Source organism: Camellia sinensis, chromosome 12 (genome assembly GCF_055761805.1).
Source record: "Camellia sinensis isolate YWXY chromosome 12, ASM5576180v1, whole genome shotgun sequence".
NCBI lineage: Eukaryota > Viridiplantae > Streptophyta > Magnoliopsida > Ericales > Theaceae > Camellia > Camellia sinensis.
In genome coordinates this window covers 56,488,606-56,510,078 of record NC_138972.1, presented here as the reverse complement: position 1 = coordinate 56,510,078, position 21,473 = coordinate 56,488,606, and the positions used below count along the sequence as shown (strand labels likewise).

General features: G+C 38.7%; 1 protein-coding gene across 3 annotated transcripts in view; it reads right to left on the bottom strand.

Annotated features, from left to right (window-relative positions):
* The window catches only part of LOC114305708 (DNA/RNA helicase protein), a 30,723-nt gene extending 9,596 nt beyond the window's left edge, over positions 1-21,127 (bottom strand). The window contains exons 1-4 of one of the 3 annotated variants that reach the window (XM_028250834.2): positions 19,370-21,127; positions 17,384-17,675; positions 10,517-11,315; positions 7,742-7,983 (exon numbers count right to left, since the gene is read on the bottom strand). In XM_028250834.2, coding sequence (XP_028106635.2) covers positions 7,956-7,983; positions 10,517-11,315; positions 17,384-17,675; positions 19,370-20,938 — 2,688 coding nt within the window. In that variant the 5' untranslated portion in view covers positions 20,939-21,127 and the 3' untranslated portion in view covers positions 7,742-7,955. Of the gene's footprint in view, positions 1-7,741; positions 7,984-9,731; positions 9,806-10,516; positions 11,316-17,383; positions 17,676-19,369 lie in introns of those variants that run through there. The other 2 variants (XM_028250835.2, XM_028250832.2) reach the window with 2 other exon arrangements.
* Between the last annotated feature and the right edge of the window lie 346 nt (positions 21,128-21,473).

Here is a 21,473-nt window from a genome sequence, read left to right as displayed (position 1 = left end):
GTCATTCCAGCTAAAATACCCCATCCAGGGGGGATTGAGATTACCAAGCTAAGTGGAAATATCATTCATGCACCTCCTATGGGAATCACACATTTCTGGACTACTCAAGAATGAAATAAAAGGCGCACCACAATATTTAAAATAATATCAATCTTTCAGACAAGTATCCAGGTTCCTGACTACTCCCAATGCCAAAAAGGTAATGACACAAGAATCATGCTACGAATTATAATAATGAGAAACATATTCCTATATTCCATACCTACCATGCAAATAGCAAGTTTTCAAAACCTTTCATTCTTGCAATTAACAATTCCTTGCTGGTTGTCGCAACAACCAATCACACATCTAAACTAAACACAATTACTTTTCACCCAAGGAAAATTTTCAAAGTGAAAACAACACTTATTTGCTTGTACAGATAATTCGGTTGCTAGCTTCACTTCCACCTTTATAAGGTAAACCGACGTCTTTCAACTCCCAGCATTAAAGAGGCATAACCTTCATGCATGAACCTTTGGCATTCAAAAAGACTAGTTTTTTTATATGTACGCCCTCGAGTCTATTCATTGTAATCCCTTTAGCAAGGAGGCACCATTGCCATTATGACTTAACTACCTCCAAGCAATTTCTTAAAATAAATTATTGCAAAAGATGAAAAGAAGAAAAGCATTTGATCCTTATTCCCCGACTTCGATATCCCTTAGGCATTCTTGAAACAAATCACCTTCCTATTTTGGGAAGTAAGCCAGAGTGGGCAAATGGAGCTCTTTTGCTTCCTACCTCTACCTCAACAAATGGACTTTGATAATGCTAATTTCATTGCCATCTATACAAGTCCGCTAAATTTTAAATCAACAAATTACTTGAGCTCCCAACATGGAATGGGATATCACACTTTACCAAATGACATCCTCATCAAAGAGCTAATAAGAACAATGGTTAGGAAGCCAAGAATGGAGCACACCAATCTAAGCCCGGTTTAGATGGATGGAATCAAATGAGGAATGGATATCTGACACCTAGACTTACTCATTTTGTTGATTGGATGTATGTAGACGCAGAAAGTTGATCCAGATAACCCATTCAAGATGAAGTGAGATGGCTAAACTAAGTGGAAATCTAATTCTTGCACCTCCCAAGGGAATCACACATTCCTAGACTATTCAAGAACGAAATAAAAGGTAGGTCACAATATTAATGATAACATCAATTTTTCTCACAAGTATCCTGATTCCTAACTACTCCTAATGCCTTAAAGGTAAATGAGACGAGAATGCAAATTTTGATAATGAAACGCATTCCCATCTTCCATGCCTACCATCCAAATAGTGCTTTATAGTTTTCAAAACCTTCCATTTTTGCAATTACCACTTCCTTGTTGGTTGTTCCAACAGCCAATCACACATCTAAACCGAGTACAATTACTATCACCAAAAGGAACCTTTTGAATGTCAAAAGGACACTTACTTGTTCATATATATTATGTCATGAGATGACAACGATTATATCACTAGCTTCACTTCCACCTTTACAAGGTAAAACAACATCTTTCAATTTCTAGCATTAAAGAGGCATAAGCTTCATGCATAATCCTTCGGCTTTCACAAAGACTAGTTTTCAGATATATGTCCTTCGAGTCTATTCCTTGTAATCCCTTTATCGAGGAGGCACCCCTTCTACTATGACTTAGCATCCTCCAAGCAATTTCTTAAAATTAAATATTGCTCAAGATGAAAAGAAGAATAGCATTTGATTCTTTTCCCGAACTTCAATGTCCCTTAGGCCATCCTTGAAACGGATCATCATCCTATTTTGATTAGTAAGCCAAAGTGGGAAAAACTGAGCTCTTTTGCTTCCTACCTCGATCTCAACAAATTGAATTCGAGAACACTAATTTCATTGTTATCATTACAAGTCTACCAAATTTAAAATCAACCATTCACTTGAGCTCCCAACATGGAAAGGGACCATTATACCTTAAAAACTAATAGCCTCATTCCAAGAGCAAATAAGAACAATGGTTAGGAAGCCGATGGTGGTGAACACCAATCTTGAGCCCAATTGATGAATGGAATCAAATGAGGAATGGATATCTGTCACCAATACTTATTCATTTTGTTATTTAGATGTATCTAGATGCAGAAAGTAACTCCAAATAACCCATTCAGGGGGGACTGAAATTGAAAAACGAAGGGAAAATCTCATTCATGCGCCACCGATGGGAATCACACATTCCTCGACTATTCAAGAATGAAATAAAAGGTGGTCCGTGATATTTATAATAATATCAATTTTTCATACAGGTATCCTAATTCTTGATTACTCCCGATGCTTGAAACGCAACAACATGAGAATATTTATACGAATTTTAATAATAAGATACATGTTCCTATCTTCCATACCTACCATCCAAATAGGGCCTTAACACCTTTTGAAACCTTCCATTTTGGAATTAACAATTCCTTGTTTGTTGTTGCAACAATCAATCACACAAAAAAACGAGCACAATCACTTTCACCAAAAAAGGAACTTTGAAGCTCAAAAGGACACATAATCCCTCATTTATATGATGTCATCTGAATACAAGCCACGTGGTTGCTAGCTTTAATTTCCACCTTTGTAAGGTAAACCAACGTCTTTCAATTTCTAACACTAAAGAGGTATAAGCTTCATGCATGGGTTCTTTGGCTTTCACAAAGACTAGTTTTCTAAAATATAGTCATTAGAGTCTATTCATTGTAATCTCCTAAGCGAGGAGGCACGCGTTCCATTATGACTTAGCATCCTCCAAGAAATTTCATAAAATAAAATATTCCTTAAGATGAAATGAACAATATCATTTGATACTTACTCCCCTACTTTGATATCCCTCAAGCCCTGTTTGTTTCCTCTGTAGACTACGGGATTGGATTACCAATCCCGCGGGCCCTACAAGAAACATGTTTGGTCGAGAAATGGCCATAAGAGTCCCATGGGATTATCAATACCCTCCAATGAGAGGATTAGCAATCCCATGGAAGAGGTGGTATTGCAAATCCAACCTTAGGGGATTTGAGGTGAAAAAATTGTTTAGACCCTCACTTTACAAAACAACAAAGTCACCTTCTATATAATGAGGGTTTTACGTAATTTCATAGATTTAATTCCAAGCAACTAATATCACTACACTAGTACACAAACACATTTATCTTGCATCTCCAACCTAGTACCATCACACTAGTAATCCCCTCACTTAATCTTACATAGTTATAATCCCATCCAACCTAATCTGGCAAATGACCTTAGGCTTTCCTTTAAATAGATCATCGTTGTAATGGTTCGGGTTGAGATTCGACCCATTTGCCTTTCCGTATATCATTGTTATAAGTTATAGAGTTGTTCTCTTCTTAAATTGATTGGGAATTGCACAAGTTGTACTTGGTTTTGCCTTAGAAGAGCCTGAAACAGGATTTTGTTTTGACTTGGTCACGCCTGTGATGGCGTGAATCGCACCCGTGAAGGGTCGTAACCAGGCCACGACCAAAAACACCTCCCCATAAGTTTTCTCTACAAAAAGTTGGCTGCCCGTGAACATGGCCCATAACCCTCTTGGTCGAGCCTGCGGTAAATTCCTTCGTGACAGCAATTGTGTCATTTGCGGCCGCAATCTATGGCTCAAGCCCGCGATCCGTCTGACTATAAAAACACCCTTAGTGGGCGAAAAAGCCACTTTTCATCACTTTTCTCTCTCTTCATCCCAATCCACCATTTTTGAGCCTCAAGATCCTTCAACCCTCGATTTCATCTAGTTTTAAGAAAAATCTACCTCTAGTTCTTGAGGATAGAAATTTAAGCGCGTCTAGATCTACATTTTAAACTGATTAGATCACGTTTTCGTCGCCATCAAAGTTTGGATGTTCACCCATTCTCACTCATCTTTGAGGTATGAATACTTTTAACCTTGTATATCTATATTTTGATATGAATATGTGGTATTTTCTTAGTTATAATGATGCATGAGATAGAGGTCTTTGATTAAAAAGATGGACGCATAAAGAGGGGGTTTACAATCAAATTTTTGAAATATTTTGAATGTTTTTTGTGTAAAAAAGGTTATTAATTGATGATTCTTTGATTGATGAAGAAAATGAGGAAAACCCCCAATTTTTACAGAATCCTGGTTTGTGATTTTGGTTTTAAAAGAGGGTTTTGGTTCAATTGATAGTTGTAACATGAAATTAAATTGATATTATGTTCAAACATTTGTAATAATTGAATTGGTGTAATTGTTGAGAATTAATTACACAATTGGTGGTTATGGAGGTTGTTGAACTTTGGGAATTGAACTTCTATTATATATGAGTTATACTAATCATTTCTTGTAGAATTTGAATTGCATCTTAGGCAAATTGAAACATTTGCAAACTCATGTATCACATTGCATTGCATGGCTTTTAAACTCATGTTGGTTCACTACTTTGGAATATTCAAAGGGGGCTAAATAATGTAGTAATCCAAGTAGTGGAATCGGTTTTGGAAAAATGGGTCAAGTATTGTATTGGTACCCACGCGGGGAGTCAAGTTGCCGAATTGCCCTATCGTGTGACGTGGCCCGATAAATGTGGGAAAATGTTTTTGAGGTCCAATTGCCCTTCTGTTCTAAGGCCGGTAAATGTGAAAAAATTGTGATTTTTAGGTGTCCAATTGCCCCTCCGTGTCGAGGCGGGTAAATGTGGAACTATTTTGAGATTAGAAAATCTATAGATATGTATTATGGCTCTTACCTTGGGATTCTAGTGCATATTTACCGCCCCGCTATTGATGTTGGATTTTGGTTTGACAAAAGTGCATTGAGCATCATTCTTTTAAAACAGAAGGAGACGAATTTTGGCATGACATTGCATTGGCATGATCATATTTACATCAAATGTTTATATACTTTGTTAAATGTATTTCTACTGGGCATTCTTGCTCATTCCTATCATGAACAAACAATTAAGTCTTGATGATATACCTCCACCTCGATGAGGATTTGTGGAGACTTTTTGGATGGAGCATGAAGGCTCATTTGATGTTATGTGCTACAGCTGTCGAGCTAACTTGTTTCGAGATAGTACTCTATTTTGTGTAATCAATGCCATAGCGTTGAAAGGTGTACGCCCTTAGGGCTCTTTGATGTATTACTCTCACTTATTTAACTACTTTTGTATTATGTACTTTCGAACAATTATGATGTAAACTTAAGGATGTAACCATCATGGAAGTTCAATAAGAAAGAGGAATACTTTTAGGTTTATGAATTTGTCATACTATATCTCTTACACTCTCATTTATTATTATCATGAAATTGGAAATTAATTAAGGATTTGTAATTATAAAATGAGTAAAAATATTGGGTCAACCATCCTATTTTCAGAAGTAAGTCAAGGTGGGTAAAAGGAGGTATTTTGCTTCCTGCCTATATCTCAACAAATTTCAAACACACTTATTTAATTGCCATCTTTACAAGTGCACAAAATTTCAAATCAACCTATTACATGAGCTCCCAACATGGAAAGAGACTATTATACTTCACCAATTGATATCCTCATTCTAGGAGCAAATAAGAACATTGATTATAGCCCAAGGTGGAGAACACCAATCTTAAGCCCGATTTATATGGATGGAATCAAATGAGGAAAGGACATATGCCACCAAGACTTCATTTTATTATTTGGATGTATACAGACATAGAAAGCCAATCCAGATAACCCATTTAGAGTGGATTGAGATTGCCAATCTAAGTGGAAAAGATCATTCCACCACCTCCCATGGGAATCACGCATTCTTGAACTATTCAAGATTGAAACAAAAGCTGGCCACAATATTTATAATAATATCAATCTCTCAGACAGGTACCCTGATTCATGACTACTTCCAACGCCGAAAAGGTAATGACACAAGAATCTTGCTACGAATTACAATAATGAGATACATATTTGTATCTTCCATACCTTCAATCCAAATAGGGGCTAACAGTTTTCAACACCTTCCATTCTTGTGATTAACAATTACTCGTTGATTGTTGCAACAACCAATCACACATCCAAATCGAGCACAATTACGATCGCCAGAAGGAAACTTTCCAAGTCAAAAAGACATTTATTTGTTCATATATATTATATCATCCAAAAACAACTATTTGCTCACTTCCACCTTTATAAGGTCAACGAAAATCTTTCAACTTCTAGCATTAAAAAATCATAAGTTTTAATCATGGTCCTTTGGCATTCACAAAGACAAGTTTTATGGTATCTAGTCCCTGGAGTATATTCATCGTAATCCCGTAGCAACAAGGCACCACTTCCATTATGACTTAGCTTCCTCCAGGCAATTTCTTCAAATTAAATATTGCTAAAGAGAAAAAGAAAAATATCATTTGATTCTTATTCCCTGACTTCAATATCCCTTAGGCCATCTTTAAATCGGATAAAAGGAGCTCTTTTGCTAACTACTGCTATCTCAACAAATTGACTTTGATAACACTAATTTCATTGCCATCTTTACAAGTCCACCAAATTTTAAATCAACTAATTACTTGAGCTTCGAACATGGAAAGGGACCGTTATACTTTTCCAACTGGTAATCCTCATTCCAATAGCCTATGTCACACGGACTCTTCAAAATAAATTAAATACCCGTGTTGGACACCCGACACTCAGACAAGGGTATGGGATATGTGTCGACTATTTTTCAACGGACACTTCTTATATAATTGTATATAACACTATTATTATATGTGTATATTGTTGTATAATTGCTATAAATGTTTTTTTGACACTGTAAGTTACATATAGCACCATTTTATTTCACATACTTTATTAAAAATATAAAAATATGACATTTTTTTGGCCGAGTCCACGCATCCTTAAATTTATAATTTGATGAGTCCGACCTCTAGATACATACCCGCACCCGACACCCGTACCCGAGTCCATGTAACATAGCCAATAGCTAATAAGAACACTGCTTAGGAAGCCAAGAGTGGAAAACACCAATCTTAAGCCCAGTTAAGATGGATAGAATCAAATGAGAAATGGATATTTCATACGAAGAGACATTCATTTTGTTATTTGGATGCACTCAAATGCAAAAAGTCTATCCATATAACCCATGCAGGATGAATTGAGATAGCCAAACCAAATCAAACCAAGCCTTAAGTCCAATCATGAATTGAGATTGCCAAACTAAGTGAACATGTCATTCTTGCACCTCCCACAAGAATCACACATTCCTAGACTATTCAATGACGAAATAAAAGGTCGGCCATGATATTTATAATAATATCAATCTTTCAGACAGGTATCCTGAATCCTGACTACTCCCAATGCCTGAAAGGTTATAACAAGAGAATCTTTATGCAAATTTTAATAATGAGATAGATATTCTTGTCTTCCATGCTTGCCAACCAAATATGGCCTTAAAGTTTCAAAACCTTTGATTTTTGCAAAAACCAATTCCTTGTTGGATGTTGCAACAACCAATCACACTTCTAAATCAAGCACAATTACTACCACCAAAAGAAAACTTTCGAAGTCACCTCCCTCGTCTTAACTTCTCCAACCTCTGCACCAGGCAATGTTTTACTGTAAGAAGACCTGTGTTTCCAATAAATAATCGATTGAATCGATTCATTGTTACTCCCTGTTCATGAGGCATGCTGCTTTTTAGAAATATGCAGCCATTTTTAGGATTTCAATCATGCACAATAGCATTAAAATTATCCCCAACAAATACTCAATCAAGCCATATATCCTTAAATGTAAAATGATCTAGTTCTCTTCATTCAAACAAAAGAAAATTAACTCTAAAACCACAATAAATAAGGTTGCACTAATCAATACATTGAAGAAAATGATAAACTTTGGAATGGCTAAGAGAGCCACCGCCACCATGTCTTCCCTTACTATGAATAGTAATAATTGAAGTCTCGATCACAATCGAAGGCATCGGTTATTGCACCTGCATAAATGTGTACCAAAATATTACTTCAATTTTACACTGGACACCATTAATGGGTGAGACAATCAGCTCCAAACATTTCCTATTGAATGTTCATCATTCTAGTGGGTATTCGAGTGCATCGTAAAAGCGATGAATGTCCTTAAAAAGGTAGTGTTTAACACTTACAAAACTTTTGAATAAGAAAAAAAAATGAAGTAATCAACTAAATTGCCAAAATATTTTTTGTATGTGTTAAGAGTATTTTGATCAATGTATTAGACACCTCTTTCATATAGTTAGTTAGAGGAGCTAATCTTAAGGGTTAATCTCTCTCATTCCCCTACTCTCTTTTTCTCTCTCTACCTTAACATTGTATCGTAGCAACCATAGCCTGGGGTCATACAAAAGTAAACCCTTTCTTTACAAACAAAACAAAAACAAAAATTAACAAAAAAACTCAATGTTGTACAATAGCAACAAAGTCACAACAGTGAAAAAGCAACCCGACGTCGCTCACCATCTTTATCAGGCTCATGATGCCTCTATGATTGTCTCAACCATCCAACTGAACACCGTCGATTACCCTCATCATCCCATCCTCTCGTCGTCATCCAAACTAAACCCAGCCCAAAAATCGTCATCCAATCTTGACTTGATTACCCAACTCAACATTGGTATCCAATCTTGAGGTTACATAGCTTGGCATCATTACCCCATCTATCGTCCCAACCCAGCTCTGATCCTATGCAAGCCAACCGAACCGATCACACTAGGTTGAGTCTTTTGTCACCTAATTTCGACCAAATGCATGTTCGAAGTCGATTGTCCCTTTGTATCAGTTTGGATAGTTGGTTTCATTATAACCAAATTCGTCCACAAAACAACATCAAGGATTGCATAGATAGAGCAAGTCACATAACCATCACAACTACAATATGAGGGAGAAACTAAATGCAAATATGAGTGAAAAAGAGAATGAAGCGTGAAGAGGAAGTGCCATCGACTGGTATAGGGGTATCAATGGAAGAGAGATGAAACCTATCAGCGCCACAGACACAATAGTGCATCACCACCATCACTTAGCTAGTGTTATCACCGCGTTAGAGCGGGTAAGAGAGCAAGAGTAGTGAAAGGAAGGAACCTCTCAGGATGATGCTTCACAAATCACGTCAAATCCAAGGCCATTAACTTCGTGTTATCACCGCATTAGAGTGGGTAAGAGAGCAAGAGTAGTGAAAGGAAGGAACCTCTCAGGATGATGCTTCACAAATCACATCAAATCCAAGGCCATTAACTTGGCATGAGAGAGAAATGGAATTTAGATACGTGACATAGAGTTTTTGAGAGAGAGAGAGAGCAATGAAGAATTGAGTATGAAAAGATAAATTTCAATGGAGAGACCTGAAGAGATATGTATGAAAGTAATGTCATTGGCTACTAACTTAACAACACATGTATCACTAAAAATCCTTAGTTATTTAGCCGTTCAATCAGATTTGATTTGAACATACAATTTCTTTTACAAATGCAAAACCGAAGCCAACTGGCCATTCTTTGTCAAGTCAATTTGGTTCGGTCAGTTTTGACGGGTCATTCAATTTTATGAATAGCCCTTCATGCATTCCCAAAAATAAGAAAACACACAACAAAAAAAAGTCAAACAAAATCTACAAAGCAATAAACAATCCATTGCAGGCGGTGAACACAATGAAGGAAAAGGAAAAGAAAAAAAAAATGTGGAAAATGTTTTGAAAGATTAACCAATAACTGCTGGTGATAAACAATGGCAAACCCCATTTCCTTCGCCATTCATGATTGTGCAGCAAAAATAGTCTACCATCTGTGATTAATCAGGAGTTCAGTATCTATAGAGGAAATTCCCTAGTAAAATAGCTATACAGTTGGAAATATACCTAATGAAAATTATCACATTTACAGGAGGGATTTCACAATCAAGCACAATTATCATTAAAAAAAATTAAAAATTAAAAAAGTCATGTGCTACATATTTCAAACATTCAAGACAGCAATAGAAGTAGATATGTACACAACCTGCAAAACGACATTGCCATGAACAAAAAGTGAGGCTATAGGCTTCTTATTCAATGTGTTGCAACCAAGCAACAGTCTCTCTCCTGAAGGCTTTCAAATAGACAGCACCGAGTGAAGATGATGTTTGATCATGAAAAAAGAAAATAAAACTCTGAAGGGCCTAAAAATCCCATCATTCACCACGAAAATATACTACCCAATTTCCATTTCTCGTACTCAATTCTTGCCCCAACAGTATAAAACAAAAAGGGACAGAATAAGCATGTTCATTTTCTTACATTCATTCTTTCCCACAGATGATAAAAGACAATGGAAAAGTTCAAAAGGAGATTTTGTCTTATGCATGTGCTAAATATTTGTATGCATGGGTGGTTGTGCATGCATCCACAAACAAAAAAGTACAAAAGCTTCAAGTGTGTACAAAATATTTACATACAAGTGTAAGCAAAAGTAACATGCATGTCAACAAAAATGTGGTGTAAGAGTAAGAGTAACTCACAAGGACATGAGAGTTCGGAGATCATCTATGCTAATCTCCTTCCTATCCTTTGGGTCTCTCCCACCAAAAGCTTCTCTAGCAAGTGTCTTCTTTTTCTCTTGCAATTCCAATATCCTCTCTTCAATGCTATTTCGAGCAATCACCCTCACAATCTTCACATCCTCCTTCTGCCCAATCCGGTGGACCCGGTCCATAGCCTGCTCCTCAACTGCCGGGTTCCACCATGGCTCCAGCAAGTAGACCCGAGAAGCAGCTGTAAGATTTATTCCAGCACCTGAAGCTTTTAGACTTGCCAGTAAAATTGTAGGTCCATCTGGTGCTGGGACTTCAAATTCTTGTATTATCTGAGCTCTCCTTTTTGCATTCATCGAGCCATCCAAGCGCAGAATCTTAAAACCAGCTGCTTTTAGCGGCTCTTCAAGCAAAATCAACATTTTCCGGAATTGTGAGAAAACAACTGATTTTGTAGTTGGGTTTTGATCCCTTGATGCTGAAAGAAGTTTTAAGAGAGCAGACACCTTGGAAGATGTACTAGAACAGGAAACTTTGGGGTTGTCAGTGTCAGAGGATTCCAGTGAGGAGGAGAAGAGGTCAGACTCTGACAATGAACGGCGGCATAATGGGCAGCAGGGTTTAGTCCGTTTGAGGGTTTTTAAGATGCAGGATCGACAAAAGATGTGAGCACAACATGTAATAACAATATCATTTGGTGGAGAAATACAAATTGGGCAGTCCAAGTCCTCTCCATCTTGCAGCAAAGAAACCATCTTTCTCAGCAGTTCGGGATTGTTGGATACATCTGCTAGGATTCAATTGATAAGTCATGAGAACTAAAAAAAATTATACCGTACAGCCTACAGGAAGAAAAGGCAGCAAGAAATTCTTCTGATTAAAGAAAATGAACTACTTTGAAACCTAAAAATATTTTTTCACAACATGGTCAAGCTTTAGTCATTAAGAATTTACATAACAAACCAGAGGGAGAGAGATACAAAGAAATAATTACATGTCCCATAGGAGACAATTTTGATTTAAGTATCCGAAGTCACATGGTTATTGTCATTTTGTACAACAAGGCATTTCTTGAAGAAAGCATGAATGAAAACTTTTTAGTATTTGATGCAATCTTCATTTGGTATCAATGAAGAAAAGAGAATTTGAAAATTTGACAAAGAAAATGCTCACAAGCACATGAATGCAGTTGTGCACAGTTATGTACATGCAATATTTTATCTAATGGTTGAGTTTGTTAAAATACAGCATTTTGTAATAGGGTCCTTTAGTGCACCTACACAAGCGTAATCAATCTCATATAAAGGACTAACATAGATGAATTAAAATAATTACCACGACAATTCAGAAGTGCTTAATCTAGGTAAACAGGAGCTAAGAATTTTCCATAAGAAGCAGAACAGGCGGGAGAGGCATATGCTCGGAAGCTGAAGATGGTGAGGTCGATCCAGCTATGGCGGCACTTGAGGGTGTTTCTTGGGCAGATTGTGTTGAACAAGTGAGCTTCCCAGTACTGATGGGCTGGCTTTGGTGCTCCAACCCCTTGCTACAAAGGGAGGTGGGTCAGAAGATTTGCTGGGACAACATCAAAACATGGTCCAGAACAACAGTGGGTTGGATGGGCCAGAGGTTCCATCTTCTGAGGCAGTGTCGAATTGGGTGTTGAAGCGCATTGGGGAAGTTAGCCGCTGTCTAGGTTTGTCATTTGAGGGGCATGAAGAGGAGGCTATGCGATTATTTGCAACAGTAGAAGCATCTTGGTGGCAAGGGGCTCCTAGTTCGGGAGTGAGTACACCGTTTGTTTCCCCCAATAAAAGGCACCGGGAGCTCAAGAATTTGGAATGTACTGTTAATTATGATCATGGGAGGCAGAAAGTCGGACGGGGAGCTAGAAGAGAGCGTGGGGGACCACTGTTGTTGAAATGAAGCTAAAAATTTTATCTTGGAATGTGCGGAGTTCGCATGATAAGGATAAAAGGGTGGCAGTGAAGGCTGTGTTGCGTGGAGCCAAGGTGGATGTAGTGTGTCTACAAGAAACAAAGATGGAGGAGTTGGGACTGGAGATGATTTGGGAGGTATGAGGGGGGGGGGGGGCGGGGGCGGTTTGTGAAATGGGCATTTTTGCCGTCTTTTGGGACAGCAGGGGGGATTCTTCTTTGCTGGGATAAGAGGGTGGTGAGAGAGGAGGAGGTGGGGGGGTTTTTGGTGTCCTGTTTGTTTCGATGTGTGGAGGATGGTATTCAGTGGGCCTTCACTGGGGTGTATGGTCTTGTGTAGCATTCGGAGCGGGGAGGGTTTCTGGAGGAATTGCAGAGTATGACGTTTCGATGGGATGTTTCGTGGTGTGTCGAGGGAGATTTTAATGTTATTAGATGGCCATCGGAGAGGTCGAGAACCAATCGGGTTTCGGGGTCCATAAGGTCTTTTTGTTCTTTGATTGATTCTTTGCAGTTGGTTGACTTACCTATTCGGGGATGCAGCTTCACTTCGTTAAATGGGCAGAGGATGTCTCGTATTGATCGTTTTCTGGTGACTGGGGGATGGGAGAGGAGCATTTTTCGAAGGCTGTCCGGTTACGTCTTCCTTGCCCAGTGTCTGATCATTGGCCTATTGTGCTTGATAGTGGAGGGATTCGTTGTGGTCCTACACCATTTCGGTTTGAGAATATGTGGCTGCAAACAGAGGGTTTTTTGGATGTGGTGCGTGGTTGGTGGAGTAGTTATGTCATTTCTAGTTCTCCTAGTAGTGTGCTGGCCCATAAATTGAAATTGCTCAAGGGAGATTTAAAGATTTGGAATAAGGAGGTGTTTGGCCGATTAGAGGGTCAAAAAGCGGAGGTGGTGTCTTCACTCCGGGCCCTTGATGAGTTAGAGGTGCAAGGGGGTTTGTCCACTGCTGATAGTGTTCGGAAGGAGACGGCCAGACAGGACTTTGTTCGTATTTCTCGCATGGAGGTGTCCTTTAGACAAAAATCTAAATGTTTGTGGTTGAAGGATGGGGATCGAAATATGAAATTTTTTCATCGGATGGTGAATGCACATCGACGGATTAATCAAATTACTAGGATGTGGGTGGATGGTCGAGAGCTTTGCGCAGATCAGGAAATTCGGGAAGGGATTGTGGGTTTCTATCAAAATTTGTTTCGACAACAAGAGGGGAGTGGTGGCCAAGCTTGGAAGGGGTTCAGTTGATATGATTTCGGGGGAGGATAAGAAGCGTTCGGTGCGTGCTTTTATGGAGGATGAGGTGTTTAGGGCTTTGCAAGCCATGAGTGGTGGCAAAGCTCTAGGGCCAGATGGCTTCTCATTGGCTTTTTTCCAACATTGTTGGAGTGTGGTGAAGGGTGATGTGATGGCAACTTTAGAGGCTCTCTACCGATCTAGCCAATTTGAAAAAAGTTTTAATGTGATTTTTTTGGCTTTGATCGCAAAGAAAGGGGGGGGGGGCTGAGGATGTTCGTGACTTTCAGCCTATTAGCTTGGGCAGTGTGTATAAAATATTAACTAAAGTTCTAGCCAATAGACTTAGAAGTGTTTTAAAGGCTGTGGTGTCTGAGTCTCAGAATGTGTTTGTAGGAGGCAGGCAGATTTTGGATGCTGTGTTGGTTGCCAATGACTGTGTGGATTCTCGGATTCGACAACAACGATCCGATTTGATTTGCAAATTGGATATTGAGAAGGAATATAACAACGTTAATTGAGATTTCCTATTGTACATGTTGGATCGGATGGGTTTTGGGATACTTGGTTCCATTGGATTAAATTCTTTGTTTCGACTGTGCGGATGTTTGTCTTGATTAATGGATCTCCAGCAGGGTTTTTTTGGGACGTATCAAGGTCTTCGGCAGGGGGATCCGTTGTCACCTCTGTTATTTATTTTAGTGATGGAGGCGTTGAATAGATTGTTGGATAGAGCTGTGCGTGGGGGTCTCCTGGGGGGCTTTGTTGTCGGATCGTTGTCTGGGGCGTCTCTTGTTGTATCTCATTTATTATATGCGAATGACGCTTTGATTTTCTGCAGGGCTGATGTGGAGCAGGTGGGTCATTTGCGGTGTTTTTGTTATGTTTTGATGCAGTTTCAGGCCTCCGGGTTAATTTGCGGAAGTCAGAGCTTATTCTAGTTGGGGAAGTCGAGCCGTTACCTATTTTAGTTGTAGTCTTGGGGTGTAGGATGTCAGTTTTGCCGATTTCTTATTTGGGTTTGTCGTTAAGTGCCTCTTTCAAGGTGAAAGGGGTTTGGAATGGGGTAGTGGAGCGCGTACAACGCCGTCTGGCGGGTTGGAAGAGATAGTACGTCGAAGGGTGGTCTGTTGACGTTGATTAAGAGTGTGTTGAGCAGTATTCCGACCTATTTTATGTTGGTCCATGTTATTTCCATATCAGTGGCGCATCAGTTGGAGAAGCTACAGAGGGATTTTCTGTGGAGTAATAGTGGTGATGAATTTAAATATGATCTGGTTGAGTAGGGGAGGATTTGTCAACCTAAGCAAGCAGGGGGGTTGGGGGTGAGGAGGTTGGTGACTTTTAATAGAACTTTGTTAGGGAAATGGTTGTGGCGGTTTGCCTTGGAGGCGGACAGGTTCTTGTGAATGATGGGGGCTTCTAAGTATGGGGTGGGGATGAGGAATTGGATTTCAAGGGATGTGCTCACCACGCATGATTGTGGGCTTTGGAAAGGGATTTGGTTGGGTCGAGAGGAGTTTTGGAGGTGGGTAGGGTTTAGGGTGGGCAATGGGTTGCGGATGCGGTTTTAGAAGGAAAGGTGGTGTGGGGGGAGTCTCTAGAGGTCTATTTTCCGTTGATTTTTCATATTGTGGTTGATCAGAAGGCGACAGTGGCATCTTATTTAGGGGGTGGAGATATGGTAGCATGGGATATTCAGTTGCGGCATGCGGTGCATGATTGGGAGGTTGCTCAGTTGGTGAAGTTGTGGGGTGTTTTATATGGGTTCAGAATTACTTGGGGGGGGGGGGAGGGGGGCCGGTTTTCAGTTGCATCTTTCTATAAGGGTTTGGTGGGGGATGATGGGTTTGCTTTTCCTTGGAATAGTGTTTGGATACCGGTTGTTCCATCTAAAGTGATCTTCTTTATGTGGACGGCCGCTTTAGGACGGAATCTTACTTTGGACAACTTAATGCGGCGTGGTCATATTTTAGTGAATCAGTGTTGCATGTGTTGTCATGCTGCTGAGTCGGTGGATCATTTGTTTCTTCATTGTTTGGTGGCTTCCCAATTGTGGGCTTTCATTTGTTCTCTTTTTGGGATTGCTTGGGTTCAATCGAAGGAGGTGTTGGATATGCTTTAGGTGTGGAGGGGCGTTAGGTTTGGGCGTTGCCGGCGACGGGTTTGGGCGTTGGCGCCGTTTTGTTTGATGTGGCTTGTTTGGTTGGAGCGGAATCAACGTACTTTCTTAGACGTTGCTCATGGGATTGCTTAGTTACAAAATCGTCTTTTAGTGGTTATGTATAGTTGGTTGGAGAGGAAAGTTGATCGAACATATTTGTTTTTTTGGATTTTCTAGATGTGATTGGTTAGCTTTGTTTATGGTTAGTTTCCCCTAATTGGGGATGGCATTTCTGTATTTGTTTGCATCAGTTTGATGCGTTCTTAATAAGATTGGTTTTTATTTATCCAAAAAAAAAGAAAAATCTCAATAGCTTAACATTGAGAAATTTTTAAACCCTCCAAAAGCAGGTCATCAGTTTATATTGCCATATCTTATATTAGCATAATAACATAGTTCAAGCTTTTGAAAATCTTCCAAATTTATCACTATTCATAGAAATACACTCGCATATAACAAGATGCCTCTTATATCTCTGCACACAATTTATATTTATATACATGGCAAATAAATATATATATATATATATATAATATTTTTTGTTGTATGCCCGATGTGTCAATATCTTAATTTTTTTCAAAATTGCCGTGTCCCGTGTCCGTGTTTCTTAGTGTACCACTCCCTAAGGGAACTGATCCCACTTTGAAACAAAAATTTACAGTGGAATTGAGCCTCCTAATAAACCAAGCTCAAAAGTTACAAAACCCTTTGAGATGCCGACAAGTTAAAGAAGCCAACCCTTTTTTGGGGGGATAAGTAAAAGAAGCCAGACAGTGAAATTTATTTTATGTTTAAGCCAACCCATTCTGCCAAACAGCTCCAACAAATCACCAGTGAAATTTATTTATTTTTAAGCCTGTCAATATGTATTTCTCCTAAAACTCTACTCATGCTTTAGAATAAGACCACCATTCCCCATGTTAGTGAACTTTGTGTTACACTAAGGCTTCATACTTCATTGCCATTGATTGAGACAGAAATCACCAAAACCTCCAACTACCAGGTGCTTTGTGTCTTACTTTACATGGTTACTCCTAAAACTCGGCAAGGATAAATGCATTATGTAATTGACAGATATTGTAAAATCTTTAGACAGTCCGTTACCAGCATAAAGCTAAATGTATTTGAACTAGGTGGACACCAATAAGCAGATGCAAGCCCCGTATACATGCATATACATCAAACACTGTATCAATAAGAAGAAAAATATGGTATAAGAGAGATATTTGGTTTAAAAAATATATTAAAAACAAAAGCACCTCAATAAGAAGAACTAGTTAAATCAACAAAAACACTGCAATCTGGGGTAAATATAGGCATACTATAGGGAAATATAGAATCATAAAGAAATTATAATAACACAGGTAGAAGTAGAGGCAACAAACGAACAACTCCACCAAATTTACATTCTATGATAATAAATGAGATATTTGAAAGGGGAAAAAAAAATAGATCTACGCCTCAAGAATTTAACACAATGAGTAAGAATGTGAAAGAAAGCTTGTGAAATACCTTCAATATTGTTAGATGGAAAAAATGATCTCAAATCTGCCGGGCACAAGGCTATATCTGTACAAATTTGACGAAGTCGTAAAAGTAGGCTAAGCACAGTTGAGTAATTGCTAGTCACACTATTAGCATGGATATAGTTCTCAATAACACTCTTGGCTTCATTTTCCATCTGATCATACAACTCACGTTCTTCAGCAGAAAGCTCCACAAAACAAATCTCAATAGTTTTAGGTGGCAATCCAATTAAATCCTTATCTTTTGTTCTCCTCAAAGAAATGGTTGCCATTAGAACCTAAGTTACATTACAAGCACAATGAATAAGAATCATTATCATGTAAAAATAAATAAAATAAAATAAAAATAAAGAAATAAAATAGCTAAATAAATAGAGCGAGAGAGAGAGAGAACAAAACAAAAGAAAAAAAGGAAAACATAAAATAAAAAGCATAAATAGGTGGCACACGATTAAATCATATGATTCCAGAAGTTCATTTAAAAACCATTACATAAATAGTATGCCATAGAAGCTTTAGATTTAGATGCCTTACTTTCTTATAAACTGAACAGCCATCTTTGTTATCTTAAATCCAGCTACAAAACTAATAATCATATGATTTTTCTTTTTCCAATATAATATTAAATAATCATAGTAACTTTCTCTTTACATTGCCTAATTGTGATTCATCCAACAGTTCCATCCGAGACATGATTTAGCTCTACATTGCAAGTTCCAGATATACAGTTCCTGTCCCATATTTACTGCCTTACAAAGCAGAAGTTAATTCATCTATGGACATCCAAACTATAAGAAAGCCTGCCATTCAGAACAGGTCAGCGCGCAAGAACTTGACTGAACAACCAAGAAAAGTCAGAAGCAGAATTCTGTACATTAAAAATTGAAGCATATCCTTACAATTTCTCTATACCAAGAAAAAACGTACAAAATTTGATATGCTTCGAGTACCTATTTCTTTTCTTTTTCCAAATAAAATCTCATAGATGTAACATGATCAGTCCCCACTGGATATGTAAGAACTGCATGATTAGCCCTCCAACACAATCCAACCTAAAACTAATGGACCATATGACACCAATGACCATTTGTAGAGAAATGTATCCCCACCATACAAAATGACACAATTTGGCAGGGGCAAGACTCTGGTGCTCTACAGAAAGAGCAATGATGTTGTAGTCACTGGAGACCCTTAGCTGACGTTAAAACAACACAATAATTATGTGTCAATGTAATTATTTAATTTAAGTCAACTTTATAGGTGTTATTTTAAAGTGAAAGGTCCACATTGTCTTTTTTACTTTTCACCCAAATTTGCTTCCGATTTCCCTCTTATGTCTTACTCTCTTTCACACAACAGAAAGACATGTTCCATGTTCATAAAATTAAAAAATTAAAAAAGGCATTTATAAATAGGGTTGCAAGCGATTTGGTTCAATTGGGGTTGAGAGAGAATTTAGCACCAAACCGAATCCTACAGTTTTGTTGGTTAAGGAACCAAAACAAACTGCATACTACAGTTCAGTTTAGTCTGTTTGGTGTGAAGAAGGGATTCACATGAAGTTTTAAAGGGTTTTATTAAAAATTTGTTGAATACCACATTGAGAATAAATCGGGATAAAAAAAAATATGTGAAAGTGGTTCTATAAATGTCTCCCTCCTTCATTTTTATTATGAAAATGTATTGCCAGTCACTTGTCTTCTAATGCTCAAAAAATTAAAATATGAAAATATGTAAATATAATATTTCAGTCAGTTCGGTTTGTGTGTAAAAAAATTCAAAACCGAAACATACCAAATGTTATGAAAAGCATACTGAACTGAAATATTGGTCGGTCTTAAATGGTTGGTTCAGTTCCCTTGGTTTTTCTTGCACCCCCTACTTATAAAATATTAAATGCACGTTTTAAATTCAATGATGGAAGAACTCTTTTCATTATGAGTTGAAGAAACGAAGGATGATATGTGCTTACCTGCAACCGCGAGAGCCCTTTGACTTTACCCTGAGCAAGCGGCCTCTGAACCAAGCTATTCCAATAGCTTTTAATCGAGAATGGCTCAAACCTCAAAAATGCCATGAGTGAGAACAAGTCCAATGACCCATTTTGTATGGGTGTCCCCGTAACAACCCACCTCCTCTTAGCATTCAGGCTAGTAACAGCACGGCTTTGCTGAGCATTGACATTCTTAATCACATGTGCCTCGTCCAAAATGACTCGCCACCACTCTATCTTCTTCATAGGTGTTCCTGACCAATGTTCTTCACTGGCTAGAGTACTATAAGTTGTCAAAACTATATCATACTTCTGAAGCTCCTCCGCATCCTGAGTCCGTTCTCCATAATACATATACACCTTCAACCTTCCTGGTCTTGTGTGCTCTCTTAATTGTGTTACCCACGTTGCAAATACAGATGGTGGACACACAATCAATGTCGATTTCACACATGAAGCACCACCATATCTATCTAATCCATCCACAGATTTTCCTTTCACCAATTTATTCCAATGGCTATCTTCAGTTCTTTTTTTCTTCCGTGAATTAGTATCATTTTTACTCCCCCTTTTCGCCTTCTTACTACCCGAAACAGCCAGTCTAGCATTCTCTTCATCTAATTCCTCACTTCGTTCTGTATCTACTCTACCACTATCAATTGAAGACCGAATGGCACCAAACTTATCAAAAGCAATCAAAGAAAGCAAAGTGAGAGTTTTACCCAATCCCATGTCGTCCGCGAAGATTCCACCGCGCATTGGTTCGGGACGCATTTGGGTCTGATAGTTAGTCAACACATTGACATAAGCCCCATCTTTCTCTTCCCAAAAAGGTGGCAATTCGCAGGAATTCTCCCTGTGAACCAACCACCCCAAACCTTCCTTCTGATGCAAAAAAAGATCCGATTTGATAACATCTTTGGGTGGCTCCAAAGCCTCCATTGCAGACTTTTTACTCACATTCTCATCCACCAATTTGAATATATCATCCAAACTCTTCCCATCCTTAATGCTCCTCTTCTCCTTGACCACAACCGATTCAGATAGAGTAAAAGACGCATCCTCGTTCGAAATCAACTGCAACCCACCTCGCAAAATCTCCGATTTGACTCGGGAAAATGCCTCCTGGTGAGCAAAAATGTGAATTTGTACGGGAATCTTGTACCGGTTGCCTCTTCCGGGAGTGTTGGGGACGATTCCTTCAACAGATATCAAATTCTGATCGATCAAAGGCGCGAGGACCCTGGCTACGGAGCGTTCGATGTGACCCACTTGAATGGTCCGAGTGTTGAGCACTTTGATTGCGTTCTCGTCGAAAGGATTGAGGGGTTCGCGAACCAGACCCACCATTTCTCGGCCACTGATCGTGCCGGAGTAGTGTTGTAGACCGACGATGTTGACGATTAAGAAACCAATCATGAAGGTCTCGGAGGAAGACTGAGAAGAAGAAGAGTCTTCGTTGTTGTCGTCTTCGTCTTGGGTCGGCGGAGATAGAGGCCAACAATCGAGACTCATGAAGAAACCAACTGGGTCTTCTTCGAACTCCATTTTCAGAGATTGTCAAGGGTTTTTGGTCTGGTTTGGTTTTTGTATCTATCGAGTTTTACGTTTTTTGATTAGAGGAGTGTGGTTTTTGAAAAGGGAAAGGCGGGTTTAGAGAGAGAAAATTCACAGACACACACAGGAGAGAGATAGACGCATTTGACTGGTGTGCTCATCTGACAGTTTTGCATTACTGACTAGGCAAGGAAAAGGCCAGTTAAAAAAAATTAATAATGCAACTTTTAAGGTCTCCTTTTGTTGGATTTAAAATTTGTTTTTTATTTTTTTTTAGGGCAAATTACATATACACCCCTCGAGGTTTGGTTAAATTACAGATACCCCTGAGGTTTCGGAAATTACATCCCGCGCCCTGAGGTTTGTATTTTCATAACAATTTACCCCCTGAGGTTTATATTTCATTACAAATTACCCCCTAATTTCTTATGCAAATATAGCATTCAGGGGGGAATTCGTAATTTCTCAAACCTCAGGGGTATTTGTAATTTAGCCAAACCTCGAGGGGTGTATATGTAATTTGCCC